We start from the raw sequence: 23,760 nt of genomic DNA on the forward strand, positions 1-23,760 counted from the left end.
TATGTAACTGCTGCCAGCTGGCCATCATGTGCGGAAAACGAAAAGTATTATTTGCCAAAAACCAGCATCCATTTTCAGCGAACTCCGGTGTCATCCCTGCCTCACTGTAACAATGTGTGTGAAGCATGTTCTGATGTCTCTGTATATGTGTTAGTGTCTGTTGTAAATAAAGTTGGTTTAAATGAAAAAGTAAAGTGTATTTGTTCAGTTGGTATGGACTGAGCATGTGCAGATATGACATCATATGCACACCTCCCAACTTTTGAAGCCAGAAAAAATGGACACTAAGACCCACCCCTTCCACACCATTAGCTATGACCATTTTGCAGCCATGTGCCCCTTATACAGCTCCTTTGTTTCTACTTGTCCCCCTCCCACACCTAAACCATTCCTTGCTGCCTAGTAACCCCCTCTTCCCCAGTACAGTTTCCCTGCTGGTGGGTTTCCCCTTGCCTCCCCAACAGCTTCCCTCCTCCCTCTCCCACAGCTTCCCCAGTGGTGGTGGGCTCCTCTCCCTCCCCCCACAGCTTCCCTGGTGGTGGTGTGCTTCCCCCCCCTCCCTCCACAGCTTCCCTGGTGGTAGTGGGCTTCCCCCTCCCTCCCTCCACAGCTTCCCTGGTGGTGGCTGGCTTCTCCCTCCCTCCACAGCTTCCCTGGTGGTGGTGTGCTTCCCCCCTCCCTCCACAGCTGCCCTGGTGGTGGTGGGCTTCCCCCCTCCCTCCCCCACAGCTTCCCTGGTGGTGGCTGGCTTCCCCCCCCCCCTCCCTCCACAGCTTCCCTGGTGGTAGTGGGCTTCCCCCTCCCTCCCGTCACAGCTTCCCTGGTTGTGGCTGGCTTCTCCCTCCCTCCACAGCTTCCCCAGTGGTGGTGGTCTCCACTCTCTCTCCCCTACAGCTTCTCTGGTGGTGGCTGGCTTCTCCCTCCCTCCACAGCTTCCCTGGTGGTGGTGTGCTTCCCCTCCCTCCCCCCACAGCTTCCCTGGTGGTGGTGTGCTTCCCCTCCCTCCCTCCACAGCTTCCCTGGTGGTGGTGTGCTTCCCCCTCCCTCCCTCCACAGCTTCCCTGCTGGTGGTGTGCTTCCCCTCCCTCCCTCCACAGCTTCCCTGGTGGTAGTGTGCTTCCCCCTCCCTCCACAGCTTCCCAGGTGGTGGTGTGCTTCCCCTCCCTCCCTCCCTCCACAGCTTCCCTGGTGGTGGTGTGCTTCCCCCTCCCTCCCTCCACAGCTTCCCTGGTGGTGGTGGGCTTCCCCCTCCCTCCCCCCACAGCTTCCCTGCTGGTGGTGTGCTTCCCCTCCCTTCCTCCACAGCTTCCCAGGTGGTGGTGGGCTTCCCCCTCCCTCCCTCCACAGCTTCCCTGGTGGTGGTGGGCTTCCCCCTCCCTCCCTCCACAGCTTCCCTGGTGGTGGTGTGCTTCCCCCTCCCTCCCTCCACAGCTTCCCTGGTGGTGGTGGGCTTCCCCCTCCCTCCCTCCACAGCTTCCCTGGAGGTGGTGGGCTTCCCCCTCCCTCCCTCCACGGCTTCCTTGGTGGTGGTGGGCTTCCCCCTCCCTCCCTCCACAGCTTCCCTGGTGGTAGTGGGCTTCCCCCTCCCTCCCTCCACAGCTTCCCTGGTGGTGGCTGGCTTCCCCCTCCCTCCCTCCACAGCTTCCCAGGTGGTGGGCTTCCCCCCTCCCTCCACAGCTTCCCTGGTGGTGGTGGGCTTCCCCCTCCCTCCCTCCACAGCTTTCCTGGTGTTGGTGGGCTCCCCTCTCTCCTCCACAGCTTCCCTGGTGGTCGAGGTAAGCTTCCCCCTCCCCCCACAGCTTCCCTGGTGGTGGTGGGCTCACACCTTCCATCTGCACAGCTTCCCTGGTGGTGGTGGTGGTGGACTTCCTCCTCCTCTACAGTTTCCCTGGTGGTGGTGGGCTCCCCCTTTCTGTCTGCACAGCTTCTCTGATGGTGGTGTTAGTGCCCCCCTTCTGTGCTCCCCCCCACTTAGCAGTATAAGTGCAGAGTATGGTGATGTAGAAGCCTTGCATCTCTTACCTCTCCAGCACTGTGCATTCTCCAGCCACTGACCCCCTTAGTGTCCGGCGTCTCCATTTCCTCATATCATTATGCGACACACGAGAAGATGCCGGGCACTAGAGGCAGCGGTGACAGGGAGGAGTGATGTAGAGATGAGAGATGCACGGCTTTCATTGCACAATACTCTGCATTTATACTGCACACATAGATCACCTAGAACACACAGTACGGTCACACAGGTGGTAATGTGAGATAACAGTACACTGCTGATCACACAGCAGGCAGTAGCCAGCCTAGGGGTATCGGCACAAATCTATTTTTTTTATGGGGCACACGGACATCACCTACAACACGCAGTACAGTCAAACAAATGTTGAAGTGACACGGAAACAGTACACTTTAAACACACATAGCTGATCAGACAGTGACCAGCCAAGGGGTGTTGTCACAAATCTTATTTATTTATTTATTTTGGCCCACAAAGATCACCTAGAATTCACAGTACGGTCACACAGGTGTAAACGTGACATGGTAACAGTACACGCTGATCACACAGCAGGCAGTGACCAGCAAAAGGGTATTGCCACAAATGTCTGCCACACTTTTCTTTTTGGCAAACTGATATCACTGATAAGTCAGTATGGTCGGTGACACGGGTCCTGCTGTAATGCTGTATGGGGGTAACACAGCATGCGTCGTGTCACAAGTTGTGAGACGGTAGGAGGCGCCCTTGGTATTTCAGGTTCTTATGCTGTTTGCTAAATATATATATATATATATATATATATATATATATATATATATATATATATATATAAATGATGTGGTTCGCCTACCTTAGTAAAGGTAGGTTTGGCGCCCAGAAGCTTTGATTATCCCGGCAAGCACCCTACTTGACCTGAGGAAGCGGTTTGAGCCGTGAAACGCGTTGTCCACAAGTGCTTGTCACCAATAAAGTAAACATTTTTTATGTAAAGTGGAAGTCTCCTTTACTAAGGTAGGCGAACTACATCATTTTTATATATATATATATTTACCAAACAGCATAAGAACCTGAAATACCAAGGGCGCCTCCTACCGTCTCACAATCTAGTCTACTACCCCACTACGTGGGGTCTTCACAACCCGTTGGGGAGTGAGGAATATTTTTCTAAGGAGCAGCGACCATCCTGATGAAAAGACCGAGTGGGGACGGGATTTCCCCACATGCGTGATCGAGTGGTTGCCTCATTAAGCAACCTATTTTTGTGAGTAGTATTACACTCATTTCTTAGACTCTCTATCCAGAGATAATACACCACAAGGGCTCCCGGTGTCCCTGTGTCTTTTTCTTTTTGTCCATACAGCCCCCAGGTCATGTCACAAGTGTCAGATGCGAAATTACTTTTGCGCAGGGCGGTGGGCTGTAACCGTGACGCAGCCACACACTGCACTGTATATGGGGTTTTTTTTGTTGCTACAACACACCGCAAGAAAGCAACACCTAATAATAACTACAGCAGGGTCAATGTCTCTGTCAGCCTTTAAAAGTACTTTTATGGTCAGGAAGGTCCCCTAGTTGGGGATAGGGTTGCAACAGTAGCCAGGATAGGTGCCTGCAGCATAGGTAGCCAGGGATAGGAGTGGCCAGTAGTAGGCCAGTAGTAGGTGGCTGCAGCATGGGTAGCCAGGGATAGGTGTAGCCAGGATAGGTGCCTGCAGCATAGGTAGCCAGGGATAGGTGTAGCCAGGATAGGTGCCTGCAGCATAGGTAGTAGGTGCTCCTCTACATGGGTGGCCTAGTCTACCACTGAAGCAGCGGCATCTGCAGGTGGTGTGGAGGCCACTTGCTGGGTGTGTCTTCCGTGCCTGATGTGGTGGATGCGAGGAAGGCAGGTAATGTGAGGCGGCTCAGAAGGAGAGGGCTCCCCTGCGTTGCTGGCAGTGTGGTGCGGAAGCAGAGGCGGCTGGAGTGCCGATCAGTGGCGACTGCTCGGTGAGACCCTGCAGTGGGTGCCGGCTCAGTTTAGCCATGGGGACAGCCATGGAGCTCCGATCAGCAGGAAGTGGTGGCAACGGCGTTGTGTATGGAGCTGGGGTGGTCACGTGGTTAAGATTTCCGGAGTCCGACTGCAGCGAGCCCTGGGTCCCTGGATACTCTGCAAAGCGTCCCTGGATTCCTGGAGGCAGGGGGAATCTTTCCCACAGATGTGGTTAGGCCATCAGGGGAGAAGGAGGGAGATAAACAGAGAAGGGTTGGAGTCCTGTGTGCCGGGCAAACGTCTTACAGCGCCATCTTGGGTAAACCGGTATTTTCAAAAAGTGCATGGTATGGTTATCATGCATTTTGAAACCGTGGTATACCATCATACCGCTGCAACCCTAGTTGGGGAACTGCAAATAGCAAAGCAAAGTAGGAAGCAGATATACAGCGCAAAATTACAATTCAGCCTCTCTAACACCGTCCCTGTATCAGCAGGAGCAGCTCCTTCCCCTACACTGACTGCTACACAGCATTATATCACAATACAGCCTCTCTAACACTGTCCCTATACCAGCAGCAGCAGCTCCTCCCCCTACACTGACTGCTACACAGCACTATATCACACTACAGCCTCTCTAACACTATCCCTGTATCAGCAGCAGCTCCTCCCCCTACACTGACTGCTACACAGCACTATATCACACTACAGTCTCTTTAACACTGTCCCTGTATCAGCAGCAGCTCCTCCCCCTACACTGACTGCTACACAGCACTATATCACACTACAGCCTCTCTAACACTGTCCTTGTATCATCATCATCAGCAGCTCCTCCCTCTACACTTACTGCTACACAGCAGTGGCTGGATGGTGTAATGGTTAAGGGCTCTGCCTCTGACGCAGGAGACCAGGGTTCAAATCTCAGCTCTGCCTGTTCAGTAAGCCAGCACACATTCAGTAGGAGACCTTTGGCAAGTCTCCCTAACACTGCTACTGCCTATAGAGCGCGCCCTAGTGGCTGCTGCTCTGGCGCTTTGAGTCCGCCAGGAGAAAAGCGCAATATAAATGTTATTTGTCTTGTCTTGCCTTGACTATATCACACTACAGCCTCTCTACACTGTCCCTGTATCAGCAGCAGCAGCAGCTCCCCCTACACTGACTGCTGCAGAGCACCATATCATACTACAGCCTCTCTAATACTGTCCCTGTATCATCATCAGCAGCAGCTCCTCCCCCTACACTTACTGCTACACAGCACTATATCACACTACAGCCTCTCTACACTGTCAAAAGAAGAAAGTTTGGTCCGCTTCAAGGTCAATCCAACAGTTTATTTGGGACTTATCCCAGAACAGCCACAGAATCACTCAGCTAACATGTTTCAGACCTGCAGCGGTCCTTAATCATAGCATGGTTATGGCAAGATCATCACAGGTTTAAAAGGGCATGACAGGGGGAGTGGTTGGCCCAGAGCCACCTATGGAAGGGTGGAGCCGAGCAAAATACAACCTCCTTCCGCCCCTCATGTTACAAATACACAAATTATAAAATACAATATAAGAAACAACGAAATATAAAAGTATATAAAAGGTTTTAATTACCTAAGAGGAGAACACCACATAGAAGATTATTTTGCTGGAAGTACCCCAATACTGTAATAAAACATACATAATATGTATAAGTAATGGCATACAAGAAATTGATCCGAAGATAAAACAGGGAAGATGTAGTGGGGACATACATTAACAAAGATGATGTCCCCAAACATTAGGGGGGAGCAATTAACTGGTAATAAGTGCCAAGTCCCATCTCGCATTTAGGCCCCATGGGGCTCTTGTTTCCATGCGAAAAATCCAAAATGCCTCTCGCTTCTTAATTAGGGCTTGTAAGTCCCCTCCTCTCTTGGGCAAAAATACCCTCTCTATGCCTTGAAAGGAGAAAGAGGACATATCCCCCCCATGAGCACTTCTAAAATGTTTGGCTACATTGGATATGTGTGTGGTGGACCATCCTGCCCACAAAAAGTGCTCTGCGATCCTAGCCCTAAGGGGTCTGGTGGTGCAACCTACGTACTGCAATGAGCATGCCGTACACGTCACCAGATAGATCACGTTTTTTGTCCCACAATTGATAAAATGTTTCATAGTAAAACAGGTCCCAGAGGTAAGTGATCGAATGGTGCGGGTCTGGCCATGTACAGAGCAATAGCGACAAGTGGCAACAGCACATCTGTATGAGCCTTTCAAAGATAACCAGGTGGAAGTCTGTGGAACGGAGGTAAAGAGACTGGGTGACAGGAGACTACCTAAAGTCGGGGCCCGACGACTGGCAAATTTGACGCCATTTTGAAGGAAAGGCCGCAAGGCATCATCTCCCTCTAAAACCGGGAGATACTTCTTTATAGTCTGGACAATCCTAGTGTATTCCGAACTGTAGGTAGTGACAAAAAAGGGGCCTCCCCCAGAGGTACGCACAGACGTATTGTCCCGTACCAGTTTGGAGCGAGGAATAGAGAGGGCTCGTTTCTTGCCTCTCTCTATCATCCAATGTGGGTAACCTCTTTCCAATAGGCGCCTCCCAACCTCCGCAAATTCCATCTCCAGAGTCCCTGGATCCGAACAATTCCGGCGGGCCCGAATAAATTCGCCCACCGGAATGGCCCGGATCGTGTGCTCAGGGTGACAACTGCCTGCCCTCAGGGTCGAGTTACCTGCGCAGGATTTTCTATATGTATGTGTCCTGATGGATTTAGAAACTATGTCTCCCACCAGGGTGACATCCAAATAATCAACACTTTTGTCCCGCCACGTGTACGTGAACCTGAGATTGCAGGCATTGTCATTAAGAGAGGTGACAAATTCCTGGACCTCCTCCTGCCCCCCCTTCCAAATGACCAACAAATCATCGATATACCTCCCGTACCACGCAACACACCCAAGAAGACGGCCATCACCCCCAAAGATGTGGAACTCCTCCCACCATCCCATAAATAAATTCGCCAGGGATGGGGAGAATTTAGCACCCATGGAGGCTCCACACCTCTGGAGGTAAAAGGTGCCGTCAAACATGAAGTAGTTGCGGGTCAGGAGGTATTCGACTGCAGCACATATGAAAATCCGTAAGTCAGAGGTATAGGTTGAGTACTTCTCCAGATGAAATTGGAAAGCTGTAAGAGCCAAATGATGGGGGATTCAGGAATATAAAGACTTTACGTCAATAGCAATCCAGCTATAATTCACCTCCCACTCTACCCCATCTAAACTTGACAAAAGATGTTTCGTATCCTTAATGTATCCCGGTAACCTCTTGACAAGGGGCTGTTAGACGGAATCGACCCAAACCCAAACTTGTTAATATAGCCAGCGCACATCGAGGAGGACAGCGGAATAATCTGACCAAAATTGAACAGATAGCCCTCAAGAATCTGCAGGCCAACGATAAAATCGTTATACGCAACGCAGACAAGGGGGGGGCAATTGTCATTTTAAATAAGTCAGATTATCAAGCTGAGGCTTTGAGACAGCTCCATGATGAGACAACATATATGTGCCTTTCAGCTGACCCCACCCCTGTTTTTCAGGCTCAGCTTTTTGGTCTCTTGAGTTATGGTGAAAGTTTGGGAGTATTGAATCACAAACTTGTTGAATACCTGGGAATTAAGCATCCCATTGTTCCCATCTTTCACCATCTCCCTAAGATCCATAAGCAGGGCGCTCCCCCAGAGGGGAGGCCGATAGTTGCGGGAATTGGCTCCCTGGGGGAGCGCCTAAGCGATTGGGTCGATTCCGTCTTACAGCCCCTTGTCAAGAGGTTACCGGGATACATTAAGGATACGAAACATCTTTTGTCAAGTTTAGATGGGGTAGAGTGGGAGGTGAATTATAGCTGGATTGCTATTGACGTAAAGTCTTTATATTCCTGCATCCCCCATCATTTGGCTCTTACAGCTCTCCAATTTCATCTGGAGAAGTACTCAACCTATACCTCTGACTTACGGATTTTCATATGTGCTGCAGTCGAATACCTCCTGACCCGCAACTACTTCATGTTTGACGGCACCTTTTACCTCCAGAGGTGTGGAGCCTCCATGGGTGCTAAATTCTCCCCATCCCTGGCGAATTTATTTATGGGATGGTGGGAGGAGTTCCACATCTTTGGGGGTGATGGCCGTCTTCTTGGGTGTGTTGCGTGGTACGGGAGGTATATCGATGATTTGTTGGTCATTTGGAAGGGGGGGCAGGAGGAGGTCCAGGAATTTGTCACCTCTCTTAATGACAATGCCTGCAATCTCAGGTTCACGTACACGTGGCGGGACAAAAGTGTTGATTATTTGGATGTCACCCTGGTGGGAGACATAGTTTCTAAATCCATCAGGACACATACATATAGAAAATCCTGCGCAGGTAACTCGACCCTGAGGGCAGGCAGTTGTCACCCTGAGCACACGATCCGGGCCATTCCGGTGGGCGAATTTATTCGGGCCCGCCGGAATTGTTCGGATCCAGGGACTCTGGAGATGGAATTTGCGGAGGTTGGGAGGCGCCTATTGGAAAGAGGTTACCCACATTGGATGATAGAGAGAGGCAAGAAACGAGCCCTCTCTATTCCTCGCTCCAAACTGGTACGGGACAATACGTCTGTGCGTACCTCTGGGGGAGGCCCCTTTTTTGTCACTACCTACAGTTCGGAATACACTAGGATTGTCCAGACTATAAAGAAGTATCTCCCGGTTTTAGAGGGAGATGATGCCTTGCGGCCTTTCCTTCAAAATGGCGTCAAATTTGCCAGTCGTCGGGCCCCGACTTTAGGTAGTCTCCTGTCACCCAGTCTCTTTACCTCCGTTCCACAGACTTCCACCTGGTTATCTTTGAAAGGCTCATACAGATGTGCTGTTGCCACTTGTCGCTATTGCTCTGTACATGGCCAGACCCGCACCATTCGATCACTTACCTCTGGGACCTGTTTTACTATGAAACATTTTATCAATTGTGGGACAAAAAACGTGATCTATCTGGTGACGTGTACGGCATGCTCATTGCAGTACGTAGGTTGCACCACCAGACCCCTTAGGGCTAGGATCGCAGAGCACTTTTTGTGGGCAGGATGGTCCACCACACACATATCCAATGTAGCCAAACATTTTAGAAGTGCTCATGGGGGGGATATGTCCTCTTTCTCCTTTCAAGGCATAGAGAGGGTATTTTTGCCCAAGAGAGGAGGGGACTTACAAGCCCTAATTAAGAAGCGAGAGGCATTTTGGATTTTTCGCATGGAAACAAGAGCCCCATGGGGCCTAAATGCGAGATGGGACTTGGCACTTATTACCAGTTAATTGCTCCCCCCTAATGTTTGGGGACATCATCTTTGTTAATGTATGTCCCCACTACATCTTCCCTGTTTTATCTTCGGATCAATTTCTTGTATGCCATTACTTATACATATTATGTATGTTTTATTACAGTATTGGGGTACTTCCAGCAAAATAATCTTCTATGTGGTGTTCTCCTCTTAGGTAATTAAAACCTTTTATATACTTTTATATTTCGTTGTTTCTTATATTGTATTTTATAATTTGTGTATTTGTAACATGAGGGGCGGAAGGAGGTTGTATTTTGCTCGGCTCCACCCTTCCATAGGTGGCTCTGGGCCAACCACTCCCCCTGTCATGCCCTTTTAAACCTGTGATGATCTTGCCATAACCATGCTATGATTAAGGACCGCTGCAGGTCCGAAACATGTTAGCTGAGTGATTCTGTGGCTGTTCTGGGATAAGTCCCAAATAAACTGTTGGATTGACCTTGAAGCGGACCAAACTTTCTTCTTTTCACTTTGACCCGTGGGCTGGTTGCCCAGGTCCAGCTCGGTTCCCACCACAAGTGCAGCGGTATATCCACCTTTCTATTGCTCTCTACACTGTCCCTGTATCATCAGCAGCAACAGCTCCTCCCCCTACACTGACTTCTACACAGGACTATATCACAGTACAGCCTCTCTACACTGTCCCTGTATCAGAAGCAGCAGCTCCTCCCCCTACTCTGACTAATGCTGAATAAAAATGGCCACAGGGATTGTGCCTTTTTATAGGAGGAGAGGCCCGGGTGGGGATCATGTCTGTTTTGCTGTCATGTCCCACCCACCTGCCTTCAGTGTGAAGGGGGAAAACTGGCACTATAAGAAAGTATAGGGAGGGCACAAATGGCCCGCATTGTATGCACTACTTGACAAATGTGTTCTGCCATCCCTACTGCAGAGTTGCCCAGAAGGTTTTAGATGTTTGCCTACCATTAAAGTCAAAGGGGCTCGCAGCAAAGGATCAGCTTGCAAATTTTAAATGTAACATTTTGCGGATGCGAAATTTTTATATTTGGCCATCACTAATAATTTATAATATAGTTTATAACAAATAGCATATGACCTATGCAATACAGAAATGCATTCATTTATATGCTGTACAGTATATCACATCATCCTGTATGTAAGCCACCACTTTTTTCCTCAATTTTATTGGTTTCAAACAATTGTATCTGCTCTGGGCACCTCTTTCCCCCTTTGCATTGTCACCTCCTCACCAGGAGGGATCGGGCTCCAGCTTGGGCCACCAGGCCTGTCCCACCAACTATAGCTTTATCAAGAGTGTGACCAAGACCTAGAGGAAGCCCTGGGGAGCCGAGTGCAGACTGATTCCTCCACATGCCTATATGGCTGGTGCCCTAAAATGCAGCCTTACTTTGTGAGTTTTCCTTTCACACTTCACAAATCACCAGCTCAACATTAATACTCCACAATCTGGGCTCCCTTTGTCTCTGTATATTTTATAAGGTGAAGAACATCTTATCTCTCAGATGTGGATACAGCGGTAATAAGAATGTGTAAGTGACACCACATTGCTCTACAAACATAACACAGATTCCTTGCTATAAGTACATATAGGTCTGTTGTCACAGGAGTAACACATTGCTTCCATTGTCTCATCAAGCTCTACAACTTGCTGCGTTTCCATGTATGGGCAATGCTTTATCTGTAGGGAGGGTCCATGAGATGCAAATAACTGACTTGTATGTAAATGTAATGCAAATTGTATGCAAATAATCACATTTGTCAGGAAATGCATTTAATTGGCCAAATTTCAGGCTACATAGAATTTGCAGTAATATTATAATTGGGATGATGTCTTTTTTTGTAGGAGAAAGACTGAAAAACCTTTTGTCCTTTTTGATGTGATCCACCTCACTTCAAAACAACTCACTTTATTTGTAGAAAGGACTATGGTATAGACATAAAGCACAAAATCTTGTAGGTCTTGTGGTACAAAAATATCCAAAATCTTTATTTACACAGTTACAAAATTCTTAAAAAGGAGGTCTCTGCAGGATGCTCCTCATTTGCATGAATAATCACAGGAAATTTCAGTAATTTGTAAAAAAGGCTTTCAGCAAGAAATCAATTGGCAACGACACGCTCGTTTCGGGCATATAATGCCCTTCATCAGACCACTGTATAAGCACTTTCTATATATCCTGTAGGCAATACATGGCAGGAGCAAAAGGTATGACAGAAACTAGGTCTGACCAAGCAGAGTGCACTCCTGTCTATAGCTGCTTGGTGATCTTTACACCTGCCATCAGGATTGTGTGATATGTGTCTGCTTGGTCAGACCTAGTTTCTGTCATACCTTTTGCTCCTGCCATGTATTGCCTACAGGATATATAGAAAGTGCTTATACAGTGGCCTGATGAAGGGCATTATATGCCCGAAACGAGCGTGTCGTTGCCAATTGATTTCTTGCTGAAAGCCTTTTTTACAAATTACTGAAATTTCCTGTGATTATTCATGCAAATGAGGAGCATCCTGCAGAGACCTCCTTTTTAAGAATTTTGTAACTGTGTCAATAAAGATTTTGGATATTTTTGTACCACAAGACCTACAAGATTTTGTGCTTTATGTCTATACCATAGTCCTTTCTACAAATAAAGTACATAGAATTTGCATACATACCAAAGTTATTGGCATGTGATTGGCCGCCTGTAATGTGCACAACATTCTGTACTTCTCTGTCAGGCTGATAACCAGTGCTATGTATTATAACGTAGAAAAGAATAGAGGTGCCAGAAGGATAAAATCGGATATTAACCAGCTGAGCGGTCTGGACGAGCTCAGCTCGTCCAACACCGCCAGCGGCTGCCGCTCAGGCCCTGCTGGGCCGATTTTAATGAAATAAAAAGCAGCACACGCAGCCGGCACTTTGCCAGCCGCGTGTGCTGCCTGATCGCCGCCGCTCTGCGGCGATTCGCCGCGAGCAGCGGCGAAAGAGGGTCCCCCCAGCCGCCTGAGCCCAGCGTAGCCGGAACAAAAAGTTCCGGCCAGCGCTAAGGGCTGGATCGGAGGCGGCTGACGTCACGACGTCGGCTGACGTCGATGACGTCACTCCGCTCGTCGCTATGGCGACGATATAAGCAAAACAAGGAAGGCCGCTCATTGCGGCCTTCCTTGTTTATTCTGGGCGCCGGAGGCGATCGGAAGATCGCCTCCGGAGCGCCCTCTAGTGGGCTTTCATGCAGCCAACTTTCAGTTGGCTGCATGAAATAGTTTTTTTTTTATTTAAAAAAAACCCTCCCGCAGCCACCCTGGCGATTTAATCAGAACGCCAGGGTGGTTAAAAAGTTTAAAATGCTTAGGAGGCAGTGGTGGACTTTCCTCCTGCAAGCAGACACAAGAAACTGTCTATTCAAGAAAAATATATTTATTGGTATACTCCAGGGGGGTTGCAACGCGTTTCACAGGCTTAGACCTGCTTCCTCAGGCAATAGATTATTGGAGCACACAACTGGAGACAGAGGCAAAGATTGGTGTGTATTACAACCAAATACATAAAATAAGTAATGACCGTGCATTCTTCATTGTTGTGTATTATTATGCAGTAATAGTGGTTGTCTAGGTGCTTGTTTGTGGGGGTAAATTAGGGGATGGGGGCGTGTATTGCTGGGGGGGTGTAGTGGCAGAGGGACCTACTGGGGACGAGGAAGCATTTTAAACTTTTTAATATCTGATTTTATCCTTTTGGCGCCTCTGTTCTTCTGTACATTATAATTCATATCCACCCTTGGTGGAGGGGGATACCCCTTTTTTCCTGTCTACAGAGAGCGACTTCTTAATCCTGAGTGAGGACACTAAAATCTCCTCACCTGCTTATATTGATAACTAGTGATGTTCAGTGATGTGCCAATAACTCAGAGAAGGTGCAAATTGTATGCCAATTTAATGCAAATGTGCAATGAAGATAAGGGAATTGGTTGGCACCTGATGCTACTTTGCAGCCTATGGTGGGGGTCAGGTGACTTACCGTGCCTCCAGACAACCAGACACCAATCGTAGAACCAATCAGAAGGAAAAGTTCGGGCACCAGATAAGCTGCAGATCACCACTTTATTTCTTCCCCCATCCAAACGTACTGATAAACAAAAAACACAGCGTTTCACAAGACGAGCTCGCTTCCTCAGAGACCAGGTGATCTGCAGCTTATCTGGTGTCCAGACTTTTCCTTATGATTGGTTCTACAATTGCTATATGCAAATGTGCAGCTGCTGCACTTGGTTCATTTCTAATCTGCATAAACTTTGCATCAACTTGGAATTCTGAGCAGCTCACTGAACATCCCTAATGATAATTCTTCCTCCCCTCAGAATTCTCTAACAGGAAGTGATGATGTTTCTCTATTTGCAGCCCGGAGTCCGAGCATCAGGAACCTCTCAGAGACTCGTCTCTCTGTATCCACAGACTGTACAACGGATGATGATGTCACTGCACAAGAGTCTCCTGCAGATATCCTGGTGACTCCAAATATTCCTTCAGACTCCCCTCACATGTCTAACCCTGAGGGGCCTCATACCCAGCACAGCTCTCCCCCTGCTGGAGGGTCTCATTCCTGTTCCATGTGTGGGAAATGTTTTGTTCGGAAATCAAATGTCATACATGAGAGATCTCACACTGGTGAGAAGCCCTATTCATGTTCTGAGTGTGGTAAATGTTTTAGTCATAAATCACATCTTGTCAGTCAAGAGAGATCTCACACTAGAGAGAAGCCCTTTTTATGTGCTGAGTGTGGGAAATGCTTTGTTAAAAAATCAGATCTTGTTATTCATGAGAGATCTCACACAGGTGAGAAGCCCTATTCATGTGCAGAGTGTGGGAAATGTTTTGGGCAGAAAGCACAACTTGTCAGTCATGAGAGATCTCACACTGGTGAGAAACCCTATTCATGTAATGAGTGTGGGAAATGTTTTGGGCAGAAAGCACGGCTCTTAACACATGAGGCATCTCACACCGGTAAAAAACCCTATTCATGTGCAGAGTGTGGGAAATGTTTTCCTCAGAAATCATATCTTGTCATTCATGAGAGATTACACACTGGTGAAAAGCCCTATTCATGTGCTGAGTGTGGAAAACGTTTTGCGTATAAATCAAGTTTTATCGTACATGAGAGATCTCACACAGATGTGAAGCCCTATTCATGTGCTGAGTGTGGAAAACGTTTTGCGTATAAATCAAGTTTTATCGTACATGAGAGATCTCACACAGATGTGAAGCCCTATCCATGTGCTGAGTGTGGGAAATGTTTTGTGATTAAATCACATCTTGTCAGACATGAGAGATCTCACACAGGTGAGAAACCGTTTCCATGTGCTGAGTGCGGGAAATGTTTTGTAAGTAAAACACTGCTTGTTAGACATGAGAGATCTCACACTGGTGAAAAGCCCTATTCATGTGCAGAGTGTGGGAAACGTTTTCCACTGATGTCTAACCTTGGCAGACATAAGAGATCTCACACTGGTGAGAAGCCCTATTCATGTGCAGAGTGTGGGAAATGTTTTCCTCAGAAATCATACCTCGTCATACATGAGAGATTTCACACTGGTGAAAAGCCCTATTCATGTGCTGCATGTGGGAAATGTTTTATACAAAAATCATGTCTTGTTGATCATCAGAGAACTCACACTGGTGAGAAGCCATTTTCATGTGCTCAGTGTGGAAAACGGTTTGCGCATAAATCACATTGTGTCACTCATAAGAGATCACACACTGGTGAGAAGCCCTATTCATGTGCTGAGTGTGGGAAATGTTTTGCACGTAAATCACATTGTGTCAGTCATGAGAGAATTCACACTGGTGAGAAGCCCTATTCATGTGCTAAATGTGGAAAACTGTTTGCACGCAAGCGAAATTGTGCCAGTCATGAGAGAATTCACACTAATGAGAAGCCCTATTCATGTGCTAAATGTGGGAAATTGTTTACAGAGAAATCAAATCTTGTTCGTCATGAGAGATCTCACACTAGTGGTCAGTAAGGGTCAGGAAAACATAGCTTTGCCTTCAGTGAACCCGGACTGGCCGCAGCACACTGCTCTCCATCTCCCCAGCATAGCCAGAAATCATAGAGTGGGAAACGGTTTCTACTGAAGTCTAACCTTGTCAGACATGAGAGATCTCACGCTGGTGAGAAGCCCTATTCATGTGCTGAGTGTGAGAAATAATTTCTTCAGAAATCAAATCATCTCAGTCATCAAAGATTTCATACTGTTGAAAAGCCTTGTTCGTGTGCTGAGTGTGGGAAATGTTTGAACAAATCACATCTTGTCAGACATAAGGAATCTCACAGACATGAGAGCTCTCACACAGATGAGAAGCCGTATTCATGTGCTGAGTGTGGGAAAAGTTTTCCTCAGAAATCATACCTTGTCGGACATGAGAGATCTCACTCTGGTGAATAGCCCTATTCATGTGCTTAGTGTGAGAAAGGTTTTCAGCTTTAGTAACTGCTTATCGGATTATCAGGCGCTTATGTTGAGTGTGGGAAAAGTCTTTGCTAGAAGTGTTCTGATACATTTGGTTTACTTTATTTCTCTCATCGTCCTCCAGGATGAGTAGCTCCTGAGAGAAGACTGGTCCCACCCCTAAAGAAACAGACAATTTGTTCAACCTTTTTAGCCACCACTACAGTACATCTACGTCTTCTGTGACTTCATCTAAGCCACAAGGATGTAGATATAAGTCTTGTAGCTGAAGCACAGCTGTGCAGGATTGGGCATTGCCTCTGTGCAAAACCTCCTGCACTATCTGCTGCAGCACCAATTGGTTAAAGGGAATGTATGTTCCCTAAGCTAATAAGATTGATTTTTACCATTAAAATTATTTTTATTTTCTCAGTTTATAGTGAAAAATACGATTATTAGTATAGTATTTTTATACAATCAAAAATCTTCACCATAAATTTTGACAGTTTTATGATAAACGGGGGAGAGAGCCAAACAAATTTGTGTTTTTTATCTACAATAGCACTTTTTATTTTTAAACTGGAATTGGTAAAACTGTGAAATAATTAGTTGTCATTATTTTTTTCCTCTTTTTTTTATATTAAAATGCATAAAAAACTAAATTGTTAGAGGGAAAAAATGCCATACAATGAAAGTCTAGTTAGTCTTGAAAAAAACTATATATACTTCTTTTAGGTGTGATAAGTAGGGATAATGCTATTTCTGATTAACCACTTAAGGACCGCAGTCTTTTCACCCCTTAAGGGTGTGGTGGTGGCTGGATAGTGTAATGGTTAAGGGCTCTGCCTCTGACACGGGAGACGAGGGTTCGAATCTCGGCTCTGCCTGTTCAGTAAGCCAGCACCTGTTCAGCAGGAGACCTTAGGCAAGTCTCCCTAACACTGCTACTGCCTATAGAGCGCGTCCTAGTGGCTGCAGCTCTGGCGCTTTAAATCCACCAGGAGAAAAACGCTATATAAGTGTTTGTCTTCTTTTGACTTTTAAGGACCAGAGCCTTTTTTCCCATTCAGACCACTGCAGCTTTAACGGTTTATTGCTTGGTCATGCAACCTACCATATAAATGAATTTTACCTCCTTTTCTTGTCACTAATATAGCTTTCTTTTGGTGCTATTTGATTGCTGCTGCGATTTTTAGTTTTTATTATATTCCTCAAAAAAGACATGAATTTTGTAAAAAAAAAAAAGATTTTTGTTACTTTCTGTGACAAAATTTGGCATATAAAGTAAAATTTCTGTATAGATTTTTGTCCAAATTTACTGTGCTACATGTCTTTGATTAAAAAAAAACATTCAATGTATATTTATCAGTTTGGGTAAAAGTTATAGTGTTTACAAACTATGGTGCAAAAAGTGAATTTTCCCATTTTGAAGCATCTCTCTCATTTCTGAGCACCTGCCATGTTTCATGAGGTGCTAAAATTCCAGATTAGTATAAATACCCCCCAAATGACCCCATTTTAGAAAGAAGACATCCCAAATTATTCACTAAGAGGCATGGTGAGTTCAAAGAAGATTTTATTTTTTGTCACAAGTTAGCGAAAAATGACACTTTGTGACAAAAAAAAAGAAAATAAACAAACAAAAGTTTCCATTTCTGCTAACTTGTGACAAAAAAAAAAATGTAATCTGCCATGGACTCACCATGCCCCTCTCTGAATACGTTCAAGTGTCTACTTTCCAAAATGGGGTCATTTGTGGGCTGTGTTTACTGTCCTGGCATTTTGGAGGGTGCTAAATTGTAAGCACCCCTGTAAAACCTAAAGGTGCTCATAGGACTTTGGGCCCCTTAGCGCACCTAGGCTGCAAAAAAGTGTCACGCATGTGGTATCTCCGTACTCAGGAGAAATAGTATAATATGTTTTGGGGTGTATTTTTACACATACCCATGCTGGGTGGGAGAAATATCTCTGTAAATTAGATTTTTTTTATTTTTATTTTTTTCCGCACAATTGTCCATTTACAAAGATATTTCTCCCACCCAGCATGGGTATGTGTAAAAATACACCCCCAAAACACATTATACGGTACTACTTCTCCTGAGTACGGAGATACCACATGTGCGACACTTTTTTTGCATCCTAACTGCGCTAAGGGGCCCAAAGTCCAATGAGTACCATTAGGATTTCACAGGTCATTTTGAGGCATTTGGTTTCCACACTACTCCTCACGGTTTTGGACCCCTAAAATGCCAGGGCAGTAGAGGAACCCCACAAGTGACCCCATTTTAGAAAGAAGACACCCCAAGGTATTCCGTTAGGAGTATGGTGAGTTCATAGAAGATTTTATTTTTTGTCACAAGTTAGCGGAAATTGATTTTTTATTTTTTTTCACAAAGTGTCATTTTCCACTAACTTGTGACAAAAAAATAAAATCTTCTATGAACTCACCATACACCTAACGGAATACCTTGGGGTGTCTTCTTTCTAAAATGGGGTCACTTGTGGGGTTCCTATACTGCCCTGGCATTTTAGGGGCCCTAAACCATGAGGAGTAGACTAGAAACCAAATGCCTCAACATGACCTGTGAAATCCTAATGGTACTCATTGGACTTTGGGCCCCTTAGCGCAGTTAGGATGCAAAAAAGTGCCACACATGTATAATGTGTTTTGGGGTGTATTTTTACACATACCCATGGTGGGTGGGAGAAATATCTCTGTAAATGAGATTTTTTCGATTTTTTTTTTTTTTTTACACACAATTGTCCATTTACAGAGATATTTCTCCCACCCAGCATGGGTATGTGTAAAAATACACCCCAAAACACATTATACTACTTCTCCTGAGTACGGCGATACCACATGTGTGACACTTTTTTGCAGCCTAGGTGCGCTAAGGGGCCCAACGTCCTATGAGTACATCAGTAAATCAAATTCCGCTAACTTTTAACAAAAAATTAAATCTTCTATGAACTCGTCATACACCTAACGGAATACCTTGGGGTGTCTTCTTTCTAAAATGGGGTCACTTGTGGGGTTCCTATACGGCCCTGGCATTTTAGGGGCCCAAAACCGTGAGGTGTAGTCTAGAAACCAAATGCCTCAAAATGACTGTTCAGGGGTATAAGCATCTGAAAATTTTGATGACAGGTGGCTGAATTTTGTGGAACCGGTCATAAGCAGGGTGGCCTCTTAGATGACAGTTTTTTTTGGCACTGAAGTGCAGGAAGCGCAGGATGTTCTCAAATCGTGACCTGGACATGGCAGCAGAGAACATTGGCATGTGATGTATTGGGTGCGTAGACCAATAAGACCGCAATACATTCTTTTTGACTAGACCCATGTTACATTCGGAAACTTGGAGTGGCTTCCACCGAAAAGGCTGGGCATAGTAGCTTCTTGGATGGGCGGTTGCGTATTGTGTGGCATAACGGTTGGTCTCAGCCACAATTAAGTCGCACCAGCAGTGATCAGAAAAAAAAAAATCTGTCACTGCGGTGGGGCGGATGAGGATTTGGCTGTGTGATCAGAAGCCTGCAGGGGGCAGATTAGGGCCTGATCTGATGGGTAGCAGTGGCAGGTGGTGAAGGGGTGATTGATGGGTGATTACAGGGGAGAATATATGCAAGCAATGCACTGGCGAGTTGATCAGAGGGGGTGTGGGCGGGTGATTGGTTGCCCGCAAGAACAGATTAGGATCTGATGGGTAGCTGTGACAGGGGGTGACGGGGTGATTGATAGGTGATCATTAGGTGATTACAGAGGAGAATATATGCAAGCAATGCACTGGCGAGTTGATCAGAGGGGGTCTGGGGGGCTATCTGAGGGTGTGGGCGGGTGATTGGGTGCCCGCAAGGGGCAGATTAGGGTCTGATCTGATGGGTAGCAGTGACAGGGGATGAGGGGGTGATTGATGGGTAATTGATGGGTGATCAGTGGGTGATTAGAGGGGAGAGCAGATGTAAACAATGCACTTTCGGAGGTGATCTGAGGGTGGGTCTGCGGGCAATCTGAGGGTGTGGGCGGGTGATCAGGTGCCCACAAGGGGCAGGTTAGGGTCTGATCTGATGGATGGCAGTGACAGGTGGTTACAGGGGGTGATTGATGGGAGATTGGCAGGTGATCAGTGGGTGATTACAGGGGAGAATAGATGTATACAGTACCAGGGGGGGGGGTCTCGGGAGGATCTGAGGGTTTGGGGGGGTGATCAGGAGCCCCCAGGGGGCAGTTTAGGACCTAATCCAAAAAATAGCGTTGACAGATAGTGACAGGGAGTGATTGATGGGTGATTAGGTGGGTGATTGGGTGCAAACAGGGGTCTGAGGGCTGGGCAGGGGGGATCTGAGGGATGCTGTGGGCGATCAGGGGGCAAGGGGGGGCCAGATCAGTGTGTGTGTGTGGTTACTAGGAGGGCTGCAACCTGCCCTGGTGGTCCCTTGATCACTGGGACCACCAGGGCAGGAGGCAGCCTGTATAATACGCTTTGTATACATTACAAAGCGTATTATACACTTTACATGCGGTAGATCGAGAACATCACACGAGAATTTTCTAGCATCTCTCCCTGTGATTATTAAAACTGTGGCTTTCCTGGCAGAGGCAGCCTGTGAGAGCCTCAGATCTGCAGCAAAGACAGCAGCATTGCTCAATTTGGCTCGTAGGGCCATTTGGCTCTATGCCTGGGAAGGCGATTTTGGGACAAAGCACAGTTTTCACAGTTAGTGTGATGGAATTTCAGAGGGAGCTGCTCTTTGGTAAAGATCTGAAGGCAGTATTAGAAAGATCCACAGATAAAGCAAAGGAGTTCTCTGACAGAGTGGAAAAGAGTAATCGTAAACCCTTTCAGAATTAGGGACCCTATTCATGTAAGGAGTCGGGGGTAGGAACCAGGGGCAGCCCAAAAGGTGGATGTATAATTCCAGCAGAGGGAGATCAGCCTTCTTGTTCAACAAGATCAGAAATCCCACTACTCCCAAACCTGACAAATGATCAGAAGTCTCAGGTCAGGGGGATCCTTTTCCTTCCCCCAGTCACTTAGTTACAGGGACCCCCAGGGATCCAGAGAAGGCCCGAGGTATTCATTTTCAAGAAATCTTGTAGAGAGAAGTTTCGGATGATTTCAAATCTGAAAGCTCTGAACCCTTACATTGTGGAGAAGCATTTTCAGATGGAAAGTATCGCCACTGTTTGAAATCTGATATGGCCTGGAGCATTTATGGCAACTATAGATTTAGAGATAAAGATTTGCAGTGAGGTTCAGCGACAACGTTTGCCATTATCAGTACCGAGCTCTTCCTTTCACAATATCCTCAGCTCCGAGGATATTTACAAAGATTGTAGCAGAGGCGGTGTCTTTCCTCCACCTCCACAATGTTCTCCCTTACCTTGACAATTTTTTGTTTCTAGTGGACTTTCCGGCAGATTTGCGCAGTGATCTACATTTTTCTGTTCAAGTCATCTCGGACTTGGGGCGGCTGATAAGCAGGAAAAGTCCAACCTGCTACCATCCCAAATGTAATTTTTTTTAGGCCTGTTGTGGGACACAGGAAAAGATTTTCTCCCCAAGGAGAAAGCAGCAACCTTATTAACCAAGGTTCAGCAGTTCCAGGTAGAGCAGACAGTTTCTATCAGGGAAGTGATGCCACTCCTAGGACTGATGACAACCATCCCTGTAGTAGAATGGGCTGAGGCTCACACGCAGATACTACAGGCATGGTTATTGGACATCTGGGATAAGACACAGATGTCACTAGGCAGACAGGCCAAGGTGCCAGCTACTGTCTCACAGTCCGGCTACAGATGTATTCACAGATGCCAGCAGTTGGGGATGGGGTGCCCCCTGCCAGGATCATCAGGGAAGTGGTCAGAGGAAATCCAAACCAGATCCTCCAATGATAGAGAGTTGTTAGCAGTAAAGACGGGTCTTCTCTCGTTTATCAGCATAGAAATTGTCCTGGTAAATTTGCTAAGGTGTGGGGTACATGGACCTTGTGACCATTAACGGTCACCATGTAAAAGTTTTCTGATTATGTTACGGTTCTTTAACAACTGCTGGTTTAAGCTGTATTTGTATTTATAATGATAGCCCTGTTATATAAAAGTTAATATGTCCTGTTGACATATTTTGTTGGTTTTATGTCGATGGATTAACCTGCAAATGTACTCATTTCTCTCCGGTACCCCATTGTACTACCTCCTATTTGATCTTGGACTCTTTATGTCCACAATTGTGATATTTTGCCATGTACATTTTTCTGATCTGACAATAAAACCGTGTTTAAAAAAAAACAAGTATTCTCTCTTTAGTGCCTCACATTCTGAAGGAAGTAATTGTTTTTTCTGACAATATTGTAACAGTATTGTATATCAGAAAACAGGACGGTACCGGGGTACAGGATCTGAGAACTCTACCAATGGAGATAATAGCTTGGGCAGAGAATAATCTCTTATCTCTCACAGCAGCCCATTATTCATGTTCAATTGATATACAATAAAAAAAAAAGATAATTAAAGTAATGAATAACTTCAGTCTTTCTCTCAGGTTTGTTTGATGGAAACAGCTCTGCATGGCTATTCATTTCTGTTGTGTTGTTGTGTTATATGATCTATGCTACTTATACATATTCATGCTACTGTTTGTGCTTTTTACATTTTATTACTGTATTTGCCTATTAGGGTGTAATAAAAAGCTCTGTGTGGATTAGACTCATTCTGTTGTTTTTAATTTAGTATTTAGTTTCAATAAAAATCTTTGAAACTGAAAGGAATTGACTGTTTTATGCTGTTTATGATTGATGTGGGCTTGTCATATAGAGAATATTAATATACTTACATTACCTAACACTTTAAAATGCTAATGATCATAACATTGCAGGAAAGCACCTTGGAAGTGAAACAGTCTCACCTGACCAGAGAACTCTGTGACCGGCTGTGTGAGGGTTTCCCCACCACAATCTACACAGGGATGTCAGGCAGCCACCACCAGGGATGCTCAAATCCAAACTTTGGATGAATCCGGATAGTTGTTATCCAGATTTCACCCAGTTAAATCAAATCACCTGTGCGGGATGGGGGGGGGGGGGTTAATCTTACCTGTCTGACTTCTTCTTAGGTCCGTCCCTCTGCGCTTCCTACGATGCGGTCCAAGCAGCTGTCACGTGATTACAAACACTTCCTCCTTCCGGGTTTGTACTCATGTGATGCGCGTGGACCACATCGTAGGAGGCACTGAGGGACGGACCTAAGAAGACGTCAGAGAGGTAAGATTGACCCCCCGCCCAGCCCGCACAGGTAACTGGGTGAAATCCGGATAACAACTATCTGAATTCATCCAAAGTTTGGATTTGAGCATCCCTGGCCACCACCACCTCCTTTACTACAAGCTGTACTAGCACCAGGCCACACCCACCTCCTCCTCCTCTACTACCGGCTCTACCAGCACCAGGCCACACGCATCTCCTCCTCTACTACCAGCTCTACCAGCACTAGGCCACACCCACCACCTTCTCTACTAACAGCATTACCGGCACCAGGCAACACCCATCACCTCCTCCTCTACTACCAGCACAAGGCCACACCCACCACCACCTCCTCTTCTACCAGTTCTACCAGCACCAGGCCACACTCACCGCCTCTTCCTCTACTACCAGCACCAAACCAAATCCACCACTTCCTCCTCTACTACCAGCACCAGACCACACCCCCACCACCACCTCTACTACTAGCTCTACTAGCAGCAGACCACACCCACCACCCTCTCCTCTACTACCTGCTCTACCAGCACCAGACCACACTCACCACCACCTCCTCTACTACCTGCACCAGACCACACTCACCACCACCTCCTCTACTACCAGTACCAGGCCACACCCACCACGCCTCCTCTGCTACCAGCACCAGACCACACCCACCACCTCCTCCTTTGCTACCAACACCAGACCACACCCACCACCACCTCCTCTACTACCAGGCCACATTCACCACCTCCTCCTCTACTACCAGCTCTACCAGCACCAGGCCACACCCACCA

The 23,760-nt window shown here is 46.6% G+C and overlaps 1 protein-coding gene across 1 annotated transcript in view; it reads left to right on the forward strand.

Moving 5' to 3' along the window:
* Positions 1–16,093, forward strand: part of LOC137537140 (zinc finger protein 271-like) — a 51,333-nt gene extending 35,240 nt beyond the window's left edge. The window contains exon 4 of the mRNA XM_068259269.1: positions 13,686–16,093. Within this exon, the coding sequence (XP_068115370.1) occupies positions 13,686–15,307 (1,622 nt within the window). The 3' untranslated portion in view covers positions 15,308–16,093. The remainder of the gene's footprint in view (positions 1–13,685) is intronic.
* The last annotated feature ends 7,667 nt before the right edge of the window (positions 16,094–23,760 follow it).

This window comes from Hyperolius riggenbachi, chromosome 10, assembly GCF_040937935.1.
Source record: "Hyperolius riggenbachi isolate aHypRig1 chromosome 10, aHypRig1.pri, whole genome shotgun sequence".
NCBI classification, from domain to species: domain Eukaryota; kingdom Metazoa; phylum Chordata; class Amphibia; order Anura; family Hyperoliidae; genus Hyperolius; species Hyperolius riggenbachi.